General features: G+C 40.3%; 1 protein-coding gene across 1 annotated transcript; it reads left to right on the top strand.

The window, feature by feature from the left end:
* Window positions 1-27106, top strand: trappc10 (trafficking protein particle complex subunit 10). The gene is made up of 23 exons (XM_062431790.1): window positions 1-145; window positions 5949-6030; window positions 6718-6853; window positions 12423-12622; window positions 12728-12923; window positions 13341-13452; window positions 13576-13823; window positions 14145-14291; window positions 15400-15514; window positions 15719-15795; window positions 16032-16123; window positions 17531-17671; window positions 17995-18104; window positions 18391-18926; window positions 19036-19177; window positions 20146-20304; window positions 20410-20639; window positions 21845-21945; window positions 22151-22274; window positions 22622-22786; window positions 22890-23070; window positions 23884-24078; window positions 24649-27106. The coding sequence occupies exons 1-23, from the start codon at window positions 85-87 to the stop codon at window positions 24894-24896; spliced, it is 3798 nt and encodes a 1265-aa protein (XP_062287774.1). The 5' UTR covers window positions 1-84; the 3' UTR covers window positions 24897-27106.
* Window positions 27107-27371: the final 265 nt, after the last annotated feature.

Here is a 27371-nt window from a genome sequence, read left to right on the forward strand (position 1 = left end):
TCAATGCAACTGCTCACATAAGCACTTACTAATAATAAAGCTGTGTTTGTATGTAATTTCCATGGAGTGCTGCCGCTAACACATATGGAGTGTCAAGAGGAAAAGCCGATCATCTATACTATGGAAAACAAGCCGATTGTAACATGTGAGTGTTTGTTAAACGTCCACTCCTATTTTATCTGCTCTTGACAATTAGCTTGCTGGCTATGTTCATTAGCCTGCGTTAGCTACGCCAGCAGGTAGCTCAGTACTGACGAGACATTGCGTGTGTGTGTGTGGGGCTCTGTCTGTCTGTCTGTGGCATTTGGCTGCTTAATTCCTACATGTCAATGCTGTGTTATTTACATACTGTCACACTACACTGTCGTCTGTGTTAAATATACTAAGTGACGGAATCTCCCGGCAAGCTAGCTGGTAGCAACACTTATTAATAGGCCTAAGCTAACGATAGAACGTCACGGCTGATTGCTGCAGCTATGGGAAGATAACACCTTGTTCCCCCGCTGGACAACCACTGTTCCCCCCCTCTCTGTTAGCAGCTCAGACAGCAGTCAACGTTGACGTTTAAATGGTCGGCAGTGAGGGTCAGTTTTCCATTCATAAACCCCCTCTTCGGAGGCTTATGGAAGCTCGGAGAGGTTATTTTAAGAGCCGACCCTGGCATTGGGCACCACGCTCCGCTGCACTCCGCAGGGCTGCTCCATTTTTAGGACAGAGCGGTCCAGAGGTGCTCCAGCACAGAGGCACCGTGGGGAGTCTGAATATGAAAACATGAAAATATGAAAAAGGAGTCATAGGTGTGACAGTTTGCATCAAGGCTGAGGGATTTGTTTGGTAGGTACATAGTCAGAGGTTGCTTAAAGTGAGCTCTAGGATAACCTAGGTTCCCTGCTGGGGTGCCAGGTGTCCTAACACAGGTGTAAATCATTGCTTTCACATTAGAGACATCACCTCTAGACAGGTGTTAAGACATGCATATATACACTATCTGGCCTCTTTATTAGTTACACCTGTGCTATCTAATTCAATCCAATACAGGCCGTACTAAGCTGTGTTACTGTACCGAGGTGCATTATACTGACTGGTGTTCCTATTTTGTCCCTCCTATGTCTGTTAATGGAGTGGACAAAATATTAGGAGCATCATTGAATATAACGCACCCTAATACACTACCATCAACCACGATGACTTCAATAATAAACATAAAGTAAAATGATCACCTTCATAAAAGTAGAATTTATGGCAAAGATGTTGTATTGGATTGAATTAAATATACACAGGTGTACCTAATGAAGTGGCCAGTGAGTGCTTGGAATACTAATCAGTGTCTGATATGGGTTCTCCACACACAAATAAGTATAAATACAACTTATAAATCCATTTTCCCTCCATTAAAAACCTCAGAATTTATGTATAAGCATATGTTTAGCATTTCAGAATGTTCAACTGCCGGACACTAGATTACTCCTACTTCACTGTCAAGGCCATTCTCAGTGTTTGTGCACTGGAGGGCTTCAAGTTGAAACATCCCACTTGTGTAAATTGAATATCAGAGAAGAATTGGATTCCAAATGAGTTGTGAAAATAGCTTTATAGTGCAGAGTTTAAGTGTAGATGTTTATATTGGCATCACATAATAAGCTAATGAATCACAAATGAGTGCGAGGAAAAGCTGGCAGCTCTTCTGTCCTGGCAGGGCTGAGCAATAAATCCAATTAAAAGTGATGCATTTTAATTTTTTGATTTAGTTTTTTTGTTGTTGTTATCAGGAAGCACAAATAGTGTGTGTCCTGGAGCTCTGTGCTCTTTGCTTTATTGAAGCAGCTGGTACTGACAGTCCGCAGCTCTGTGTTATAATAACCTGCAGTTTAAACATGCGCACGACAATAACAGCCTTCTGAAAAAGAGTCAAGATTTTATTATTGGTCATATCACCCAGCTGATAACTCTGGTGTACAATATTTAGAATATTAACGAGTGTCTCATAACTCTCCATTCTTAGGTTGAAGTAAGCGCGTCAAACTGGACACGGTCCTCTGGAGGAAAGCAGCTTTTTCGTAAAGGAATTCTCAACTGTGATAATGATGATTACTATGAGAGGGTCGACAGAAGCTCCAGCAACTCAGTATATGACAAGAAACAGTTGACAGTTTATGTTCAACTGTGAAATGTAATACTTTTTACAGTGCGTGTGATTGGCTGTCTGACGTTATAACTCAAGAAAGCAGCAGAGATGTGTGAGGGTGTTGCAGGTGTTAAACGTCTCCTTACTTTCTCTGTTAATGCTTTGGGATCAGATTGCAGACTGCCACTGATCACTGAAGAAGTTAACATGTGCTATAGGGTTATGAAGGCAATTTCATTGTAGGTTTAAAGTTAGGAGTGTGAAACCAGTTTACGTGATTCAGCTCACAGCTTCAGGTCCCAACTCAGTCCAATTTTAGAGTATTGACATGGACGAAAGCGGACGGTAGGAGAGAGCAGTTCATCATCTTCTTCTTGTGAATTTATTGATCCTACATGCTGACATCTTTTGACATATGCCACATAAAGCAAAGCTATTTATGTTGATGCATTGACACTAGTTTTTGGTTTAGTCTTAACTGAAGTTCAGTGGATTCAAATGAAACAGAGACTGTGATGTTTTAGTGCTGACTTTTCCTCTGGCAGGATATTTGAGACTGTTTACATCCACAGTGAAGGACTAGTGGTCCTGTTTACCCTTTGAGGGGTGCTTATTGAAAGGGCTTCTGTTGGGTTTATGAGATGTGGCCTAGTTACTGTTACTGTTACGGTGGAGCTCTAGACAACAACACACTCAACAGTTTTAATGTTACTGCAGTGAGACATCAGCTGTCTGATTGAAGTGAGGCACAGGCGAGAGATGAACATCAACACCATGACTCATTGTCATTATTTCATTTTAAAATGATTTGTGTTTGAGTGCAAAGCAGCTGAAATGCTTCAAGCCACAGAATCCTTTTGACTATGTGAATTAAAGGTGCAGTGTGTAGAATTTAGTGGCGTCTAGCAGGAACAGACATGGCAGAAATGGAACATAATATTCATGAATATTAATTTATGTACATTTTAATTAGTGTAGAATCCTATAAAAATAAGAATCATTGTGTTTTTATTGCCTTACTATGATCTACACCTTAGAGCCCAACCCATATATCGGTCAACTGATATTATCAGCCGATATTGGCCTATCACTGATATATCAGTATCAGTGTTTATGCCGTACAATATGTGCCGATATTTTTTAAAGTTATAAAGGCAGCATATTATGTGTATTTTGATCCTTTTTCTCAATTCAAGTTTAATTAAAAAAAAAAAAAAAATTGTTCTCTGTTCATTTTATTCATAGCTAATTATTATTATTGAATTCGCAGCAGTGTTTACTGTCTTTTTATGCAATAAAGTTTATTGTTAAACTGTAATATATCAATATCCATTACCTTTTGTCACGTGTTTGATAACCACATTTGAGGGATCATTGCAAAAAAAAAGTGTTTATGTATATATTCTATACATATAACATTGTCGGTCAATATATCGATATGGGAATTTTTTTGCTCCCTAGTATCAGCATCAGCCCCAAAACTCCAGTAGTGTGTGTGTGTGTGTGTGTGTGTGTGTGTGTGTACGTGTGTACGTGTGTACGTGTGTACGTGTGTACGTGTGTACGTGTGTACGTGTGTACGTGTGTACGTGTGTACGTGTGTACGTGTGTGTACGTGTGCAGTACCAGTCGACAGTTTGGACACACTTTCTCTTTCAAGTGAATGGATAAGTGTGTCCAAACTTTTGACTGGTACTGTATATATATATATATATATATATATGTGTATGTATCATCATTTTTTTTACTCCTTAATATTGATATCAGCATCAACCCCAAAAATCCAGTATGGGTAGGGCCCTAGTACACCTACATCTACAGAAGGAGCAGGTCCTCTTCCAAGCACCCTGCCATGTTGTTTCGCCATGTTTCTACAGTAGCTCAGAATGGACAAACTAAACACTGAGTTTGTGTTAATCCGTGGACAGATTTTTAACTTAAAAGCAAAGAAGACAGTGAAATAAACTATGGCTTCATTTCCTGTGTGGACGCTGTCCTCAGGTCTGGTTCAGAAGGACAGCTCTCTGGTTAGGTGTATAATCAGGAGAACATGTTTGTCTTTCCGATGGGAATGACTGATATAGCGTGTGACTGCAACGCTGCCGTGAAGGACTGAATAATATACAACATACTATGATAGCAGCTGCAGGTACACTGATGGGCTTTTTGCCATACTTTGTACTATTTCACTGTTTTTGTAATTGCATTGTCAATGATAGAGATGTATTTTTATATGATCCCAGTTAACCAAATGTGAGAATAGAAGCTCTGGTATGATAATGGATGTCACAATGCATCACGAGTCTGTCTCTTTTATTACAGTTGCACCAGCATATTGACACTTATGTTACTGAGGCAGACATATTCCTTTTACTGCACACATTTAAACCCTGATCCTTCCTGCTTTCTGTTCATTTATACTTTTATAGCTGTGTGTGTGTGTGTGACATGGCTCTGTGCATTTGGTACATGTCTACTGTACATAAATGTCTACAGATCGAGGGTGTTGCCTGCTCTTCATAATGCAATCAGTACATACAGCATAGGTTTGATTCCTGCTGTGTATAAAGGATCAATAGGATACCTCCCAAATGTTAACACATGGTTTTATTTTGGTTTTAAACAGCTGAGCAGATTACTACGTTAGTCAGCATGAAGCACAACAACAGCAGCAGAAAGCATGAAATGTGCTGAGACATGGATTATAATACAGATTTCTATGCAGGCGTTTAGCAATGTGTCAGCAGAAAAGACATGAATAACAATCAAAATATCAATAATCAGTACAAATCAGTAATACATGTTCAGTGATGTCAGGTTTAAATATGGGCTCGTGCTTCCTGTGTAATTTAGTTAATTAGTCTGTTGCCTTGATTATATTGAAAATGACAAAACTAGTAAATTTAAAAAAAGAAAAAAAGTCAAGCAGTGATTTAACAACATTATACAATTGTTTACAAGAGTAGTTGAAGGTTCATCAGAGTCTGAGAGGAAGATGAGGTTTACTCATTCAATGAAGTACATAGATTATAGATAGATTATTAATCCCTGGAGGGAAATTAAATTGTCATTGCAGCCAGGTATGGTAAAACATAATAAAAAAACAACAATAACAAAGATACAGTCATATACAATAAAAACAAACGAGAAACATAAGGTGTATAGTAGAGGTTTCATGTGTAAAAGTAATAGATTAAATAAATAATAATAAATAGACTTCATAACATAATTCATGTATATAATTTAATACGATATAATATAATATAATACAATATGTTACAATATAATATGATACATCTTTTAATGATACAATATAATATATTACGATATAATATACAATATGATATAATACGATACGATAGGGTACGACATAATATGATACGATATATCATATGATACTATATGATACGATACTATATGATACAATATAATATGATATAATACAATATAATATGATAGGATATGGTATAATATATATGTTCCAGTATTCCATGCAAAGGGCAGAGTATTAAGTGTGAATCTAAGTGTTGGAGAGTGACATGAGTCGGATAAACTGGCAGATTGAATGACTTCTGTAGTGTTCTTTAAACAGCGAGGTTGAATGAATCTGTTGCTGAAAGTGCTCTTAAGTTGGCCCAGCATCATATGAAGAGGATGGGAGACATTGTTCATAATCATCAGTTCTGTCAGCAGTCTGTCCTCAAACATTCCTCCAGTGAGAGCATGAGAGCAGGTGAAGAGACAGAGTACTGCAGGACGTTGACCCATACGTGGTGCAACAAATGAGATACAGTCTAAATCTTCACTCTTCTTTTCCTCTCAGGTGCTGGAGACCAGGGCTTGTTTACGTCTCTCTATACCTCATTGGCCCAACAGCTTCCCCGGGAGCCAATGGAGTGGAGGAGGTGAGTACTGACTTAACTGACTGATGCTGAGAGTGTGTTAGAAAGAGAAGAAGAGCCCCTTTATGTGTGGTAATAATGTGCTGCAGCGTAACGCAGGACATGAACACAGTGTTCAGGACAATGTCACATATTATATATGATGGCACAGTGGAAATAAAGCAGGAGATAAAGAAGTCGTCTCACATGTTATCAACGGAAATGGAAAGGTTGTAAGGTTTTTACTGAGTATCACTCTCTCCTGGAAATACTGAGGACTTATTATACTCCTTACTCCATACTCCTGACACATTGGTCCATTTAAGTGACATTAACCAATGAGCACAGCCACGGCAACTGAAGATTAAAGAGAAAAAATCCAGATATTTGAAATCCAGGTCACAGATTTGGTGTAACAGCACAGGCTCATGAGCATCTTAACAAGCTGTGAATGTATGGTATTAATCAAAACTATAACATTAGACACAGTTTAATTTAAAAGTTTGACTTCTATGAGTCCAGTGACAGATACAGAGCTCATTATTCATCTTCATGTCAGACGTTCACTGTGTTTTTGCTGTGGAAGTCTCTGAACAGCATGCAGATATGATGCAGTCATATTTTGCAGTGGGGCTATTATAAAAATGTAAATCATTGCACAATAAATAGTGTATGACCATATGACGTGACTGTGCTGTGTCCTCCCTGCAGGACATACGGCCGCGCACCAAAAATGATCCACCTTGAGGCTAATTTTGTTCAGTTTAAAGAGGAGCTGCTCCCCAAGGAGGGCAACAAGGCCCTGCTCACCTTCCCCTTCCTCCACATCTACTGGACTGACTGCTGTGTGAGTAGCTCCGACACACACACACACACACACACACACACACCCACACACACACACACACACACACACACACACACACACACACACACACACACACACACACACACACACACACACACACACACACACACACACACACACACACACACACACATACCACCACCACCACCTCAGTCATTCAGCACTCAGTGTTTGAAGTGTCTGTCCTGTTATATTGTGTTATCAGACTGTTTGAATAATGTGTCACACGCTTAATAAACACACTTCCTCAGAATGAACAGTGTTTCCGGATTACTGATTCAGTGTTGTTGAACATGGTGATGTTGTTGATCAGGGCTCTGTGATATGCAAATGAGTCTTTACCGCAGTGTTTTTCATCATTTAGAGTCTGTCCAGGCTTTGTGTAGATTACATTGATAATGAACCTTCTTGGCTTTTTACTCATGACACATTTAGTGCATTTACTGAAGGTTTGCATGTGTAAAAATGTGTCTAAACTTTATCACCCACAAAAAATGTGCAAGCTGATCTACTAACGCAGCGCACTGAGGCTTATGTCTGAGAACTGTTTTTTTCCACCCATGTTAATATTTTTGGTTTGCATTGACTTCGTCACAAATACTCTCCTAGATGGAGTTTTTTTTCTGGTAATATTTGGATTTTTTTGCTGTAACTCAACAATATGTTAACCTCTTCCACTGGAACCTCTAATTACATGATATCAAATTTCATTTTGCGCTTGCAGGCTTTCTGCTCCAAACTCTCCATTAAGACACAAAACCCTCATTTGAATACTGCTGTCTGCACCTGTTGTCATTTAAGCAATGATTGTTATTGATCACCTGCAAAACACACACTTACCAAATCTGCAATCTGTTGGACTACAGACACAATTTAGTGCTCTTTATTTGGGATCTTAGTAAATCAGGTCCTTAGTGATGTAACATAGCAACTCTCCACCACTGTCTGTGTCTCCTCTGCTGCGCTGCACTACAGATGTGCTATAACTGTCTGTATTTCTGTTATTTACCACATGCCTTTCTTTCATTTTAGCTCAGTGTGAGAGTCTCTGCTGCATTTTGCTGTCCTTTATAGAGGCGTTGCTCTCTGTGGTTCAGTGCAGGCGGGGCTGAGCACAGACAAACTGTTTATTCATCCAATTAAAATGAGCCGTATCAGGATAGGTGTCATTATCAGATTATGAGATTTTGGTCATATCACCCAGCCCTGTTGTTCATAACTCATCATTTGTTATTGATCATTTCAGTGTGTGTGCTGTCTGACAGCTATAAAATATATAGTATTAATACATGTGGTCTGTGGTCAGACTAAAGGCTGCTGCTGCTGCTGCTGCTGCATTCAGGCTTTGAAGCAAATAACTTTATTATGGTCTAAATCATGAAGTCAGCTGACATCATAAATGTAAAGCACATTCACAAGAACTCGCTTTTTGTGTTGCATTTTATTTCCACACAAAATGAGCAGCCACAGAGAGTAGACTTTTTAATATTGAAGACATTTTCTAACCTGGAAGCCAAAAGTTTGTTTCCTTACTGTATCACTGATCACTGTGTCACTTATACACTGAAATATCTGACCTAAGAATAGACGATGACTTGAAGGCAACTCATCTGTGCAAAAATAGGTCACAGACAGCTCTGTATGTGAGATATGCAAACTCATAATGTGAGATATATATAATTCATCCTTCTGTTCACACCTCGTCATGAGAAAGGTGTCAAATATACACGCTGGAGGTATAAAGGTTAAAAAAAAACCACATAGAACCTAGAGTCATCTCCACAAACAGAAAGTGATCCTGACAGCTTCTTTTGTTCCACTGCTCCAGGAAAAAAACAAGAAGAGAAGCAGGAACCTGCTGCTGCTGACTGAGCAGCTGCTGAGTTTAAGGAAGTGCTGCCATCAGCTCATGACTCATGACTCATGACATTTCTTAAAGAGTGTGACTCCAGTGTAGAGTATATTAACACCTGCACAGTATTACACCTAATACAACAGACCCGCAGTAAACACTAGCTTTGTGACAGTCCAGTCATTCTACAAAAGGGAACTAATGAATAATTCCTTAGTTTTGCCAGGTTTTCTTTTAATTGCCACATTTATGAATGGACCATTAAACAAAACAAACTCAGTTTCTAAAAGGTGACTGCATTTTTTTTTAGATGTAAAGTGTGATATGGATCTGAGGCCAAAAAGAAAGAGCTGTTCTGTTGTTGTCAGACCTGTTTATCATGTGCCGCCAGTCACTGGCAGTCAATGAAAGTAACAGTTCCTGTGGTTTTGATACTTGTTCCAGCTGCAGGCAGTGAGCGTAGGTAGAAGGAGCTATGTAAACAATGACAGCATGTGATCAACAGGAAAACACAAAGGACCTTACAATTTAGAAAAGAGGAAAAAGTGGGCTTAATTTGTGCACAATGACAGGTACTGAGAGGTAAAAAAGAGAGCATAGGAAATATAAAAAATGCGTCAAAGCGAAACACTTTATTACACCAGCTCACACAGATCATCATGTGACAGTTAGCAGGGGAGGGTGTGAATAAAGAGGTAAACTGTAGGATATAAAAAGGCAGGCTGTTTGTTCATGATCAGTTTCACTTCACTGGCATATTACTGCAGAAATGAAACCACAGTGTTTAATTAGTCACTAAACCTACATAAAATCCAGGAGCGTGCACGTGATAAGAGCGCGCACAACTGCATCCATGAGCAGAAAAAGCCTCATCGATAGGTTTCTGCTCCGGTTGCACAAATACACTCCCACAAGCACGGAGCTGTGGCAAGCCTGTGACTGGTCACTTTGAATACTGACTCTGACATTTGATTGGCTGTTTGGTTTTGATCACTGAGACAGTGGAAGACAGGCAGAGATCCAAACAGAGTCACTGTTAGGGATGTGCAGAGAGACCAGTATCTGTATTTGTTGAGGCAGCAAAATTATTTGTAATTGAATGAAAATGGAAAAAGACATAAAATCCTTTTTTAATTTTTATTGTTTGTGTTAAAATGAGTCTTCTTCAATAAACAGTTTTGCAAAGTAGGGTTCTTGATCCTCGATCTTTCAGACCATACATGACTGCACTGACCACTTATCCAAAGCAGTTTTATTTATTTACACACATCACACATACAGTCTATACAGCTCAGAAATAAGTCACATATGAGAAAATAAAGAATTTGACTTAACAAGTAAATGTCAGAGGTTTCAGGGTAAAATTAATTAGAGTTCAGTTTCAGGAGGAAGAGTGCAATTTTAGGAGATATTTCAAAGAATTTCTGTTTATGAATAAAATGTTTGGCATAAAGAATAATACAAATAATATTCTGCAGCATTATTTATATCTTACAGGTTAAAGGAGTATGTAGAGTTGACAGCTTCAGAGAGATGAGACTCCAGATCAGTCCAAAATGTTTTGGATATTTCACATACTGTAGAGCCTGACCATACTGATATTATGGAGTAATATAGTATAATAGTATCTTTGTCACGTGTGACAAAGATATGTAATGGAGACAGATTTTACAGTTTAGGAATAAACTTTATTGTTAATTAAGTAAAAAAAAAAAAATAGTAATCTTCACTGAGAACTTAATAATTATCAATAACTATAAACAAAAACCAAAAAACATGTATGTATATTAAAAAAAAAATATTGACACATATCGGACAACATCTATGCTGATATATCTGTGATAGGTCAATATTGGCGGATCAATATGTCAGGCTTTAATTTCACATTCTAAGAACAGGTGTGAGATTGTTTCTGTATGATTTTTTCAAAACATGCAAAGAAACATCAATTTCATGAACACCAATCAGATAATTAGTGGGATTTTGAAGTGTATTGCTTTAGGTTTGTCTGTGATTCACCAGACCCTCGGAGACAATGATGTCACCTCGCTACGACTCCACCCCTAGTCGCTGTGTGACATCATGCTAGCACAAGCAAATTGTATAGCGAGTCTGTTATGTTAGGCCCGCCTTTCCTCTCTGACTGGATCAACCAGTGGCTGATGCACGGTGGGAAAGTTGCCACGACAACCTGTTTACAATAATTGGGCTGCAGCTCAATCACCATTATGTTCCCTCATTCAGAGATAGATAGTGACTAATTAAACAGCATATAAAACTCTAGCCAGATTGAGCTGTGATGTAAGAACAACAACCCCTATACAGATATCAATGCACACCTTCATAGATACATTCTACATAGCAAACACACCAAAATCACTTGTGTCATCCAGCTGATGACCAACATGACACTGTTAAATAGAAAACTGCACAAGTTCACTCCTAAAACATTGTGTAACGGCAGGCTCCAGCCCCTCTTCCTGCCAGTGATTGTTACATAACAGCTGACTCATCAAATGATATCCCACCTCTGCTCAATTCCAGCCAATTTAAAAACAAACAGCAGCCATCTGCAGCCATTTACACAGCGAATCCCACAGATACGCAGGTGTATCATCACATGGGAACTCGCTGGCCTGAAATTCAGTTTGTTTCTGTCCTCTGATGTGGAAACATCCTCATTGGTTACATGGTGCATGTGATGTAAAGGAGAAGTGTTGTTTCCTGTTCATTCAGCAGAGTTTTTATATGATTCTGAATATGACATACATCTGTCAAATTCTCCCAAATTCACCAGATAAGAATTGAATGTGTATGAAACTTAAAGGGATATTACCTCCTTTTAACACTGATGTTATTAGCACATTTGGCTCAATTTTCAAAGAGTGAGAGGATCATTTTAACTACCCTGCTGGTACAATGAATGATTATTTACTACATATCATGGAGTAGAATTCATGGATTCATAGAGAACACTTTTGTTTTTAAGTTTTTAACCCTTACATACTGTTATGTACCCTCATAAAAAGTGTCTATACCACATTTTAAACCACAGATGTGTTTAGAAAGCATCAATAGTCGATCTGACTGATCAGTAAATGTGTGATTAAACCTTGATTCATGTTTCAGAGAGCAGAGAGAGTGTAGTTTTTAGCTTTTACACCACTAAACAGCTCCTATCACACAATATAATGTCCTATTTTACCTAAGACATGAAAATATAACATAGCAATAATGATGGAAATATATTTTATGTAAAGCGAAAATGACAAGAACTTTATGGAACTGTGAGGTTTATTGTATAACCATTAGAGCCATCAGTCTTCACTGCTACATCATATAAACTACTATCTTATTAAAACTGTTAACTATTCATTTCACTAAAACACATGTCAATAGATATGGGTCCAATTTGACCCAGAACAGCCTCAATGGACACACATTTGTATCATTTATACAAAAGTAGAACATTGTACATATTTTTGTACATTTTGGGCCACTTTAGGAAAAGTAATCACATTTCAGAGTAAAAAACATTTGGGGTGTTTTTACAGCTGTCATATGTCAAACCGGGTCAAATTTGACCCTAACAGTATGCAAGGGTTAAAGAATGCTTGCAGAAATTCGTATTTTTCTGCATGGTAAACACATCTCCATACATTACCTGACTAATTAGAACACTGTGCTTTCTTGTAGGACACAGAGGCATATAAGAGCTCGGTGAAGGAGGATATGCTGCGCTGGCAGAACAGCTTGCGGACTCACAGCTCAGCAGACTGGGTCATCATCGTCGTGGAGACCAACGACACGAAGAAGAAGAACAAGACCAACATCCTGCCTCGCTCGTCCATCGTGGACAAGATCCGCAGCGACTTCTGCAACAAGCAGAACGACAGGTGAGGAGACTGTCGATTCATCACTTCCTCCTTTTGCTGCTGAATTTAAGACAGCATTCAACCAACCTTTCCTGAGTAAATGTGAGTTACTGTGCTTTGATGCAGGTGCGTGGTGCTGTCGGATCCTCTGAAGGACTCCTCCCGCTCTCAGGAATCCTGGAATTCCTTGCTGCTGAAGCTGCGGACCCTCCTCCTCATGTCCTTCACCAAGAACCTGGGCCGCTTCGAAGACGACATGCGCACGCTCCGAGAGAAACGCACACAGCCTGGCTGGAGCTTCTGTGAATACTTCATGGTCCAGGTAGGAAGAGGAAGAACTGTCTGTGCTTTCTTCTCTTTGTCTGTGCTTTCTTCTCTGTGTCTGTGTCTGTGCTTTCTTCTCTGGGTCTGTGCTTTTTTCTCTGTGTCTGTGCTTTCTTCTCTGTGTCTGTGTCTGTGCTTTCTCCTCTGTGTCTGTGCTTTCTTCTCTGTGTCTGTGTCTGTGCTTTCTTCTCTGTGTCTGTGCTTTCTTCTCTGTTTCTGTGTCTGTGCTTTCTTCTCTGTGTCTGTGCTTTCTTCTCTGTTTCTGTGTCTGTGCTTTCTTCTCTGGGTCTGTGCTTTCTTCTCTGGGTCTGTGCTTTCTTCTCTGGGTCTGTGCTTTCTTCTCTGTGCCTCTGATGATGTTGGGATTACTCTTTCTGTTTTACAAATGTGTTTGTGTGTGTGTGTAATTGTGCAGGAGGAGCTTGCCTTTGTGTTTGAAATGCTGCAGCAGTTTGAGGACGCCCTTGTCCAGTATGATGAACTAGACGCTCTTTTTACCCAGTACGTCCTTAACTTTGGAGCTGGAGGTACGTATCCAGCACCCGAGTGCGAAAGTAACAGAAGTATGAGCCAGATTACAAATAAACAATACTAGAGGGTTAAATTGTGTTGTTTTTTTTTCAAACAATCAAACCTTCATTCTTCCACAGATACAGCCAACTGGCTTGGCTCGTTTTGCGCTCCGGTGCGCAGCTGGAGCGGCTTACTGCTGCGGCGGCCCATCGACATGGAGAAGAGGGACGGGATCCAGAGAGGGGAAGCCAGCCTACTAGACCTGAGGAGCTACCTGTTCTCCCGCCAGTGCACCTTACTCATCTTCCTCCAGAGGCCCTGGGAGGTGACTCAGAGAGCCCTGGAGCTGCTGCACAACTGCGTCCAGGAGCTACGCCTGCTGGAGGTAAGCAGATAGGGGGGCTGTAACTGTGACGGTGATCTCTGGTGCAGGATTGATATTTTGGCTCATGGCTCTAGATGAAAGCTGAAAATCCAAATGGTTCATTCTCTCTGGAGTATGAATGTGACAATCTGCCTGTTGGAATTTGATATCTCTTCAACGGGACATTTTGGGCTAATTGTGGCACAAGCGGGTCACCAAAAAGAGAAATCATCATCAGAAGAACATGAATATTCACAACAACTAAATCACCAAAATCAACCAAATCTGACAGTTTACATAAACTGACACTGACTGTGACCTAACGTGTGTGTTGTGGTTCAGGTGTCGGTGCTGGAGGGGGCGCTGGACTGCTGGGTGTTCCTAAGCTGCTTGGAGGTTCTGCACAGGATCGAGGGCTGCTGCGATCAGGCCCAGCTGGCTGCAAACTGCTCCCACACTGTCGGTCTGTGGGCCTACGCTACTGACAAGGTGACACACAAATGTTGTGTTATGAAGCTTGATGAGTTGTGTAACTAAAAGCAACAGTCATTTTAAAGCCTAGTCAATGTAGCAGTCTTGTTGACACATATTAAAAAGGAAAAAGAGAACAGCCCCACACTGTTTTCACTCCCTCAATAACGATACTTTTAATAAATACAATGATTCAGTCACTGATCTTCTTCAGGTTTATACTGACTGAAGGAAATATACATCTTAAAAGCAAAAGAGAGTCCACACTGACCAATTATCACAAGCTTTTCATTAGTGGTAACAGAGAGTGAACTCCTTCTCCTCTTCACTTAGACTCAAAGTACAAATCAATATAGTAAGCAGAAAATGTATTGAAAATATTAAAATCACATTTATCAGCTCAATAATAATATCCCTAAATAAACCAGAAAATGTCCAAATATTAGGTCAGAATATATGAGAATGTGTGAGAGTGGAGGATGATCTAACTTCATCATCATCATCATTTCATACAGTAGTAGTTTTGTTGCTAGAAAGAATATAGATCAATAGAAAATGGGTAGAGTGGACTCATTTTCATCTATTTATAATATAACATCTAGACCCTGACTGATATATCGGACCGATATTATCAGCCGATATCGACCTATCACATGTCATATTGGTGAATATGTTGACCCTTTTTTAAATTCAGGTTTAATATATGCATATGTTTTTTGAGCATTTTTTAAAATTCATACCTAATTATATTTATTCAGTTCCTAATGAAGTTTACTGATGTCATTTTATACAATAAAGTTTGTTAAAGTGTAAAATATCACATCCTCCCATTATAATCTTTGTCACAAGTGTTTGAAAACCACATTTGAGGGATCATTAGGATAAAATGCATATACAGCAGATATATAATTGAGGTATGATCGGCAAACATATATTTCGATATCGGAATTTTTTTACTCCCTAATTTTGGCATCGACCCCAAAAATCCAGTATTGGTCGGGCCCTAGTAACAATCATGCCCCATCAATACTACTTAAAGTTATGGTTTGAGCCTGGCATTTAATAGGATGATATTATCTACTCATTTGTTTAAATAAGTATTCTGTGGGGTTTTTTCTGTCTGCAGTTGAAGTCTCTGGGTGAACTGTGTGGCCTGGTGTCAGAGAAGGGCCCCACGTCTGAGGACCTGAACAGGACTGTGGATCTGCTGGCTGGACTGGGAGATGAGAGGCCTGAGACTGGTATGTTTTCAGCCGTGTGCGTGCGTGCGTGCGTGCGTGCGTGCGTGTCTCATAACTGCCCTGTATTTATTTATTTACTTTGTGCTTCTCTATATATTTCTATGTTTTTCTTATATTGGCCTATTTTGTTTGTTGATGAGTTTGTACTGTAGAATCTAATTTGAAAGACAATAAATAACATTTTCATTGTGCTCTGTCCTTCAGTCAACAGTCTGCAGAGCCCTTACAAGAAGCTAAAAGAAGCGTTGTCATCAGTGGAAGCTTTTGAAAGGCACTATCTCGTAAGTCACTTCCTCTGCTGCAGCTGGGTGTTGTATTTCAGCAGCCTGCGAGAGAGGAAGTTAACACACACTCCCTGAACTCATGTCCCAATTTTTCAATCGATCATTTTTCCTGATGCAATCTTCGGGAAACTTCACTCATAACAGTCGAGTTGATTGTCTTTCTCCTCTTCTTATTCCACTGCCTCCATCTGCCCCCCGCCCCCTCCACTATCATTGGCACCCTCTTGCATCAGGAACTATCTCATGCTGCTATGGAGATGTACAGGGCCATCGGTCGACTGAGGTCCGCCAGACTGGTGGGAAAAAGCCTGGCTGAGTTCTACATGTAAGGAGGGGTACACACGGGTCTGAAACGGGTATTTGAGTTCCCTGCACAATCCATACTGCTCTTTTCAGTTATGGTGGCTGAACGAGCCTCTTCTGTCAATCAGTCACTGCTTGTAAACAACCTACACAGTCCTGAGAGGAGGGCTAATCAGGCAGAATGAATGAAAACTTATAATGGGTGTGTACACAGACATAGACATTGAAGACATAGAAGTGCAGCTTAAAAACTAGGCCTGTCACAATAATTACTTTATCAACTTATCGTACAATAACATAATTATCAACATCATCATGTTTATATATGGACTTATCATATGATACATGGACATGACTTTGATCATTTTTTGACCTCAGTATTACCACACTTCACATTAGCAGCTAAGAGGCTATTCATGTCACATTGACTAAACAAGTAGTGTCCTCCATTCCTCACTGTGTACGTCCTGAGTGGAGACTGTAGAAGAGTTAAAGGTAAATAACTCTGTCCCCAACCATAATGACAGTCTGTGTTTTTACACAAGTGTAGCACCCACTCTCCAATCCCACCCCTTATTATACTATTATATTATCATTATATCAGTGGTATAAAATGATCTTCAAATGACAATAATATTGTTCATCGGATTATTTCTGAGACAATATATCGTCCAACAAAAGTACTTATCATGACAGGGCACATATTAGAAATGCAACTAGGGCCCCACCGATACTGGATTTTTGAGGTTGATGCAGATATTGGGGAGTAAAAAAAAAATTCTAATATTGACATATCAGCCAATAATCTTATATATACAGAATATATACATAAACACACATTTTTTTTCAAATGTGGTTATCCAACACTAAACTTAATTTTTTATAAAATGACATCAGGGCACTGAAACAGTAAACTTCACTGGGTATTTAATATGTAAACTTGAATTAGGATAAAGGATAAAATATACATAAAATGTGGACAATATATCTTTAAAAACATATCACATATCACATATCAGACAGCATCAACACAGATACCAATATACCTGTGATAGCTGGTGATATCGGTTGAATGATATATTGGCTCTGCATACAACTCATGCATTGACCGTGTTTTTCTGTGTGGACTGTAGATTATATAGCCAGGCAGTTAAGCCAAATATGTGTGAACATGGTCATAAAAATAAAAAAAAAGGAAGGGAACTGACTGGCTGATCTTTAAATGTCAGCTGATAAAATCACCTGATGTTTAACACCAGCCAACAGCAGATTTATGGATGCTGAGTGACACCAGCACTGTTTTATATGGATTCGTAGTACTGGAATTTACTTTGCAAGTATGTATTCTGTCTCACACAAAAGCGTATATAATATACAATATATAAAGCAAGTTGATGATGAGTGTGTGTGTGTGTTTTTTTTTCATTAGGAGGAAGGGGGACCCTGAGAAGGCGGAGACCTTCTTACAGGAAGCTCTGAAGTCTTATGTATCAGAGGGCTGGAGCCTCCCTGTCACTCACACCAGGAAACAGATCGCTGAGTGTCAGAAAGTGCTGGGCAGAACTGTAGAGTATCCTTTTAAATATGACGCACTTACACCACCAACACATGGACGCAGAGATATTAGAATGAGTTGAATCATTCACATATGAAGTCATCATTTGATGCATTTACATTTACACTACAGTGGTCTCATGTATCTGTGTTTAGCAGTAAGAAGACTTTAATGTGTTATATTTATAAATTAATCCCTTTTCATACCTTACCTGGCACAAAGGAAAGAGCAACAGGGGTTTCTGTGTTTTTAAGGTGTTGTTGTACAGTGTCAGTGAATGCAGCAGGTGCGTTCAGGTGTCCTGCGTAGCGTTCAGTTTCCTTCACGACCCTCCGCAGCTACCTGCAGACCAGTGCCTTGTTGGCAGGTGATGTGAATCTGACCACAGAGGAGAGGAAGCACTTTTGTCAGGAAATTCTGACCTATGCCGGCAAGTCTGGAGATCAGTGTAAGTACTTAAAGGAATATACCACCTTAAATACTCTTTATCATCAGTATGCAATGCTGAGTGCTTTTTTAGGCCATGTAGGTCTCTGTCTCTACTCCTGGTAATGATGTCAGAGATTTCCCACAGTGCTTTTAGACAAACATCACTATACTGTGTGTTCTTTGCTCCTGTGTCCATTATTTTCACACCTTGTGGTGCATTGTCATTAACATACTCATTCTGTAAAAATCCATAGAATCCAAATCTGTTCTTCATCAACACTAACTTCTATTCTCCTCGTCCACAGCTAAACAACTATCTCTCAGCATGGGCGTCTTCTCTCAGCTCACGCGGCTACAGTTCCGTCCAGCCACAGCCTCCGTGCATTCCGGAGCCGTCCTGCAGGTGGAGCTCACCCTGCGATGTTTGATGCCCGTTTCGGTGCACATACAGCAAGTCGCCGCCAGCATTCACTTCGACCTGGAGCACGCGGGGATTCACGGAAGATCTAAGGGAGCTCAGAGACAAACAAACCCAGGGACAGTAGACTTTAACCAGGTTAGCTCGTCAGCGGGGCCTCCCTCCTCCTCCTCGGCCGGGGGCCCTTCTTTAGAGATGGACGAGATTCACGACAGGAGTCCCTCGGACAATTCTCTCAACTCGGCGGGGGTGGTGTGTAAGAACACTCACCTGGTCATGCGTCGTCATGACAGCAACTCACCGCCGGACACGCCCAACTGCGTCAGCCCTCCTGCTGTTACCATGAAGGAAGGAGCACAGATGCTGAAAGTTCAGGATGTAACGTTAGAGCCTGGAAATAACAGCATCGTATTTACAGCACCAGTAAGACACTACTAATGATTTGAAAGATTTGAAATGTTTCTCTCTTTTTTCACTCTCCCTCTCTCAACCTTTGCTGACACCATTTATTTTCTCACTTTGTCTTCTGCAGAGTGGACAGCCAGGTACTTACACGCTGCGTCAGCTGTGTGCCACAGTAGGTCAGGTGCAGTTCGTGCTTCCTCACATCTACCCATCGGTCCAGTATGAAGTATATTCTCAGGAGCCCCAGCTGACTGTGGAGCCTCTCTCAGGTCTGATTCTTTTTATGTGATAGCAGGGAAAATGCTCCAAATCATTCACATCATTTCTGTGTTTGTCTGCTCATGCACCACTGCAGCCGTTTCACTAGAAAACTACAATAAGATAGGAGCTGCAGATTGTTTATTCTTACTGAAAGAACAAACCAAGATATGGCGGTTTTGTGGTTAATACAGATGTAAAAGTATCAGTCCTATCTTTGACTTGCTAGAAATTTACTAGCTACTAACTAACTATCTAGGTTTATTTAGGTTTATTTTTTTATACTTACTGTAACTAATTCATGTTAAATAAAGCCCAAATGATGTTACGACCATCTGAAACAGCTTGTGACAAAGAGAGCCAAACACAACAATGAAAGTCAGGACTGCAAAGAAATGAACCAATTTATTAACAAAATAAACCAACAATGTCCAACCAAAACTGACAGGCCAGCCAAACTGAACAAAAACAAGAGAAGACACCCAAACACATAAAAACTAAACCTAACAGAAATTAAACTGCAAGAACAAGACTACCAGACCCATTAAATAGACAAAGACAAAGAAGTGAACCATTACAGAATCAACACAAAGTGCTGCTGCCAAGGCTGGGAAGTGGAAGAGAGAGGGAGCCAAGTTTCTCCCCCTTTTGTATAAGTCCTGTCACAATCAGTCTGAATCAGGGTCAGCTGGGAACAAACACACACAAGTGGTGTGACAAAAGAATGATACATATTAAATATTTGATCCACCTACAGTGTATTTAAGTGGACTTATACTAATAATGACTTTATTTAAAACATTTAAATGTTTCATGTACAGCATTAGATCTCTCTTTCAAAATCTCTTTCATATCCAAAAATTAAAACTGGTTCTGAAACTGAAATATTTCTAACTGAAACAATATGGAATCTAGACCTTGTGAATGTTTGTGTGTGTGTGTTTGTGTTGCTCACCACGGTCTGTGTTTGTGTCTGCAGAGCCGCTGCTGGCCGGTCTGCCTCAGAAGGTGAAGTTCACTCTGTTGACGGGTCACTACACCGTGAAGAAAGGAGACGCTCTGCAGCTCAGCAACACAGACACCATGCCCATCCTGCCATCCAACAGCTGCACCGCCTCCATCAGCAACCCTGCTGCTGGTGTGTACAACCCCCTGCTTCATCACACACACACACACACATTCACACACATTCATTGGTTAATCCGGACACTAAACACTTTTCCGTCCCCCCTCACATGTACAGAGGTGGTGGGCGAAAGCGTCCTCTCCATCCAATCGTCCGAGAAGGTGACCAGCATCAGCTTGCCCCCCACCCCTCCCTACCACACCCTGGAGTTCCAGCTGGAGGTCCTGTGCATCATCCCGTCCGGGTTCGACCGGCCCCCCAACGAGAGGCTGACCAACGGAGAGGTCCGACACCGGCCACGCAGCTACAGTCACCCAGACACGCCCATGACCGCCATCGACCAAAGGGTGAGGCCTTCAAGACGCGCACACACACACACACACACACACACACACACACACACACACACACACACACACACACACACACACACACACACACACACTGTTAGAATACAAGATGAGTCACAGCTTTAGTTTAGGAAAAGCTGATAGAGACCATACAGTTTTGTGTATAAAGTATAATTTTCACATTTCAGTAAGTATGACTCATTTTCTGTTTCCATGGTGAGGACTTCCTCATTTAATCTATCAGTTACTCTTTGTCATGTAATCATTTAGTGTAAAAATGTTAAATGTATTGGGCAATGCATTGCTTTTTTTGTCTAAATGCGAAAGTTATTTAAGATTCTGAAGGTAGAAGAGAAGCTGGGACGAGTATTTGAATATCGAATTTGTCTTTACAAAATTATTTATTCTCTTTATTATCTATGATTTAGAATATGTGATGGAGAGGTGCAAAAAACCCTCAGAAGAGCTTGTTCAGGGCACTCTGTGTACCTTAAATCCATTTAAAAAGGGGGAATACTAAATTTACATACATCTGTTACATTTTGCTATTCCACTTTGAGATGTTGCATATTAATAATAATACTGATAATGACTTTATTTATATAGCGCTTTTCAAAACAATGTTACAAAGTGCTCTCCATTAGGCCTGGCATGGACGATATGTTGTCTCATAAATAATCGTGATAAACTATGTTATTGTCATTTGAAGATCATTTTATACCACTGATATAATGATAATATAATAGCATAATAATGATTGGAGAGTGGGTGTTACACATATAAAAACACAGACTGTCATTATGGTTGGGGACAGAGTTATTTACCTTTAATTCTTCTACAGTCTCCACTCAGGACGTACACAGTGAGGAATGGAGGACACTACTTGTTTAGACAATGTGACATGAATAGCCTCTTAGCTGCTAATGTGAAGTGTGGTAATACTGAGGTCAAAAACAATGATTAAGGTCATGTCCATGTATCATATGATAAGTCCATATATAGACATGATGATGTTGATAATTATGTTATTGTATAAGTTGATAATTATTGTGTCCATAGAATGAAGTAAGGCATAGAAATCATATCATAAAACAGGAAAACCATCAATAGACAAAACCATGAAATAGAGATAAAATACAGAATTAAAAACATTACATTTAGTAAAAAAAAACTAGTATATTCATACCTGTGTCGGTCCACAGATGTCTATCGACTGTCCGTGGTCGATCTACTCCACGCTGCTCGCCCTCACCTTCTACATCCCCTTCAAGACCAAACACTCACTGCTTTCTGCTGGTAACAGGTGAGCTGCCATTATCACATACACATGTCTGGATGTGTTCAAAAATAAGGATTCACACTTGTACATAAACTGTTAAATGTCATAGTCTGACCACAAGTTATGATAATTCTCTAAAGGGTCAAATCTAACATCTCTAAAGTACAAGAAGCTACAGTTTGCCTGTTTTAACATTAATCTGTACGTGTGTTTTGATTTGACCTCACAGGAAGTACATCCAGGTGTGTGTGCAGAACGTGTCAGACGTGAACTTCACGCTGGCAGAAGTGAAGCTGACAGAGAAGCAGCACGCCTCGCTGGAGCTGCAGTCCCTCAACACTAAAACTAAACAGGTGAACACACACACTCACACACGTCAACAGCTGAAGGACCATCAGTTCACGCTTCACAGAATGAAAAGAAAACTTTCCAAATACATTTTTTTTTTTTTTTTTAAATCACATTTTAGTAAATAAATAATACATTTAATTTGTATTACACTCTTTATTTATAATGAAGCTCAAAGTGCTACACTGAAATATGATAGAAAGGTTCTTAGGCTTTTTTAAAATTATATGAATGGTTATATTTTCTCTTCAGACTGATTGATTCAAAGTCATAAACAGCCTTTAGAGATGTATCTTTATTAGTGTCTAAGCATCCTGTGTGTGTGTGTGTGTGTATGTGTGCGCGTGTGTAGCTTTTATGCAGTAAGCACAGCGTGTTCTGCTTGTGGGAGGTGAGGTGGAAGGACGACCTGCCCCTTTGCCTCCAATGCGTTTTCTCCGCCAACTTCTCTCCGCTCAACCAAGACGTCTCCTCCTTCAAACCCTTCCACTACCAGTTCCAGCTGGAGAGAGTCACAGTAAGTCCCCCACCGGCGTCCAACTTCCTGTTTTTTGAGGAGAAGTGTTTGCGTTGCAGGTAGAAGGTGAAGTATAAAAATAACGGTGGTTCATTGTTATCAGACGTTGTACAGCGTGAGAGCTGAGATCCTGCCTCCTGTCGGCGAGCAGCACTGTCGCTCAGGGTTGCTCTGCGGGCTGGAGGTGTGTATCACACGACTGAGCGAGCCTGCAGAGGGAGAGATGACAGAGGAGAGCAAGACCGACACTGACGGCCTCAAAACCACCAAACTCATGTATGAAGGTATGTCAGGAGACTTTTTGCTATTAACACAACAGCAGAGCAAATAAGAGGTCAAAGCAGAGGTGGAAAATAGTTCATTCATTTGATCTTGAAAATCATCTAGTTGTATTGTTTGTGTAATTGTATTTCATTTTAACTTTTTATTTTTTGTTTATTTTCTTTTTTGCTGTTTTCCTTCTCTCAAGTATAAATAGTTACTTACTAATGAACTAAACATGTTAATCATTTATCCCCAGCTACAAACATGGTTTTTCTTTTCAGATTAAGCAAAGCAAATGTTACACCAAAAGCTGAAACAGTTTACTGATTTGCCGATTGATAGAAAATTCATTGGCAGCTGTTTTTAGTAATCAGTAATAGTTTGAACACTTTTTCAAATAGAACTGCTCAACAGTTGTAGTTTCCATATCTGCATTTGCAGCTGTTCTCTTGCAATGAGCTGCATTTCACTCATTCCTGATATCTGACATTTAATAGACTTAGCAGTGAATTGAGTACATACATTAATAAATAATTGATAGACTCATTTTGAATGGAAATAATAGTTAGATACTGCCAAAACTGGTGTCAACTATGACTCATCATTTCCAGTTTCTATCAGTTTTTTGAAGTTAAAGTTTGTAAGTTTGTAGATTTTGAGCTTGTATTTATGTATTTTGGTAGATTGGTGTATTTTTCCACTCATTTGGATGTTAAGTAGGTCTGTGAACTCTTCAGCAGATGTTTAGTCATTATTGTAGACGTACTAACTGTAGAACAGAAGAAACACTGCAGTTTTAGAGTATTATATTAACATATGAACTGTGTCCACAGTGGCTGACAGCAGCAGTAACTGGGCGGTGTGTGGGAAGAGTTCGGGGATGGTGTCCATGCCCATCTCTGCCAACGCAACCCACAAGGTGCAGATCGAGGTGATGCCTCTGTTCGCCGGACATCTGCCTTTCCCTAAGATCAAAGTGCTCAAATACCTGCCACACACTGCAGCAGTGGCCATCCAGCCAGACCCTGGTAAGAACACACACACACACACACACACTCATACATACACAAAAACACTCATACATACACACACATACACACACACATACACATACACATACACATACTCACACATACACACACACATACACTCACTCACACACACACACATACACTCACTCACACACACTCTCACACTCACACACACTCTCTCTCACTCACACACACACACATACAGTACTCACAAACACATTCTCACACACACATACACACTCACACACATACACTCACTCACACACACTCTCTCACACTCTCTCTCTCTGTCACTCACACACACACACACACACACACACACTCACACACACACACACACACACTCACACACACACATACACACTCACACACATACACACTCACACACATAGATTCACTCACACACACTCTCTCCAACTCACACACACTCTCTCTCACTCACACACACACACACACACACACACACACACACACACACACACACACACACATACACATACACATACACATACAATATGCTCCAAATCCATTTCGATCCTCAATGTGCATCTTGTTTTGAATCCTCAGACAGCTGTGTGGAGAACGACAGCCTGTCCCTGCTGGACAAGACGCTGGACGACCAGGGGGACACGGCGAGCATCCGCAGCCGGGGCAGCGTTCACTCAGTGGGCAGCGGCGAGCAGCAGCAGAAGGGCGTGGCCATGCCGCGCCTGGAGCCCTTCAGCCCAGGACAGGTATTCAACCACAGCCAGACACGGCAGGTCCTGGTGCTACCTGCCACCGACGACCACATCATGGAAGTCAACGCTACATGACCCTGGTGGCTGGACCACCCGCCCCCCCTCCTTATAGGACTGAACCCCCAGGCCCTGGATGGACTCTGTTGAGCTTTTTTTTGCTCCAGGGCAGACGGGGGTACACGAGTCCATTTTGAAGACTGCTGCAGATCGCTGTGACAGACCCCCCCCCCCCCCTTCCTCGTCCTCCTCTTCGTCTAAAGCATGAAACGTTCACATCACTGGAGACATTATGGACTAGACACAGTGAAGAGCCAATGACATCTGCTGATACATTTAAATAAAGAATTTTTCTTTGCCATACTTTGTACATAGCTCATTGGATGGATTTATAGTTATAAATATATAAATATATATATGGACTGAACCAGATGGGCACCCGTCGTGCTCCATTCGAACTGAAGAATAACACTCCTGATTGTCCCATGATGCACCAAAGCCCTACGTGTGTGTGTGTGTGTGTGTGTGTGTGTGTGTGTGTGTGTGTGTGTGTGTGTGTGTGTGTGTGTGTGTGTGTGTGTGTGTGTGTGTGTGTGTGTGTGTGTGTGTGTGTGTGTGTGTGTGTGTGTGTGTGTGTGTGTGTGTGTGTGTGTGTGTGTGTGTGTGTGTGTGTACGCCTCAATCAGCTTCTCAAGTACTGTAACTCTTGACTGAGTATGTCCAGCTGTGAGTCTCACCACTCCTGCAGTCTTCGCTTTCACATCTGAGACTTTTGCCTTCGATAGTTACATCTGAGTCACAAACATACGCTGCTGTTTTTAAACTGGAATCAAACCGGGGCACTTTAACAAACCCTGCGCGGGGGCTCGTCCCTAAATTCAGGATCATCAGACTACACAAAGTGTTGTCATGAGGAGTGTGTCATAGTGGGACACGTCTTTTAATGTCCAAATAAAAAGATGATGTGTAGAATAGTTCTGCTTTTGCTCGGCTAGTTTGAGAACGCTCTCTCATGTATAACAGTATACACACTGAGAAGTAAAATAGAGGAATATTAATGCTGTGATACGCAACACTGAGGTTGGTCCACAGAACTGTCCAAGCTGTGATTGGTTGAGGTCAATCATTTATGACAGTATATACCGTGACCATCTCGCAAAAGGCTAAATTATTGTGTAGTCTGATTCTGACTCATTTCATTTCTGATCACAGATTGACAGATAAGTTAAAGTTGTACTTGTCTTTGCGCTGGAGCAGACTGGTCAGAGTCAATCTATGGTAATAATTCTAGTTCCTAAGTCCTAAAATGATCACAGGTCCAGCAATTAGACACTTACCAAGTTCTCGTGAAGTTCAGCTGCTTCTGATATCTTCATGTAAGTGTCTTATCTGAGTCATAGAAACAGCTCTACAACCACTCAAATGTAAATTCAGATAGATTTTAAAAGAATGATAGGTGCTTATTAGTTTATTTATTAACCCTTTTAGGCCAGATCTGATAGAAATAGAGCCTCAGTCAGTAATAGATGCATTCTGGGGGACAGAAAATTAACACATTTATAAAAATGAAATTATTTAAATTTTCCAAATGTATTTATATGTATATACAGATTTAGATAAAGTCTTCATGATATCCACTTGTAAAAAAAAAAAAAAAAAGAACATGAATCTTGTGAAATGATTTTATATTGGACAAAAACAGTCCTTTATGTTCTCTGACTCAAATATCAGCACAAAACTCTCGGATTTAAAACCACAGATGACTCAAGAGGCTCAGACTGTAGCGGTGTGTGTGTGTGATGTGTGTTTCTGTCCAACTGTAGTTGTGTGTATGTGTGTGAGGGTCTCAGTGTATGTTTGTGTTGGAGTGTGTTTGACCAGGTGATACTTTTAATGAATGATCAACCAGTGCACATTATTGTCTATCTATTGTCTTACCTTTCAGTGGATTGTTCACATGCAGTGTGCGTATATTTATTCTGTGCGTGTGCGTGCGTGCGTGCGTGTGTGTGTGGCCAATTAAGTGTCCGAGCTATGCACACATAACATGAGCTGGTGAGTAGATGAATGAAATAAATGAATTAATTAATTTATTCATTCATTTATTTGAAAGAATGAATGTTAGCTACTTCTGTCCCCTCTCACATAACCCCCTCCCACCTCCAGACAGACACACACACACACACACACACACACACACACACACACATACAGCGTAACTACAGCCTTGTGCTCTTCTTTGACCACTGTACATACTGATCTGTAAATAATGATTCAAATCAAAATCATCTTTGATTGCCAACTATATTAAAAAATCATTGGAACTGACTCGCTGGTGTGATAATTAAGAAGATAATGACTGGGAAGTTATAGGTCAATGTGAACTGATTTACACAATATACACTACATGGACGAAAGTATGTGGACACCTGAGTATTGTAACTTGTGTCAGTTTTCACATCTGGTTTCAGGGGTTCCAGCAGATGTTGGCTGCAGTGATCTACTCCTATTCAGCCACAAGAGCATCAGTGAGGTTCAGCACTGATGTTGGGT

Source organism: Scomber scombrus, chromosome 13 (genome assembly GCF_963691925.1).
Source record: "Scomber scombrus chromosome 13, fScoSco1.1, whole genome shotgun sequence".
NCBI classification, from domain to species: Eukaryota; Metazoa; Chordata; class Actinopteri; order Scombriformes; family Scombridae; genus Scomber; species Scomber scombrus.

Coding starts and splice junctions, on each gene's coding strand:
- trappc10 (XM_062431790.1), top strand. CDS start 85: ATGGAGTGTCAAGAGGAAAAGCCGATCATCTATACTATGGAAAACAAG. Junction 18,105..18,390: donor CGGCAAGTCTGGAGATCAGT/GTAAGTACTTAA, acceptor CCTCGTCCACAG/CTAAACAACTATCTCTCAGC. Junction 23,071..23,883: donor CACCAAACTCATGTATGAAG/GTATGTCAGGAG, acceptor CTGTGTCCACAG/TGGCTGACAGCAGCAGTAAC.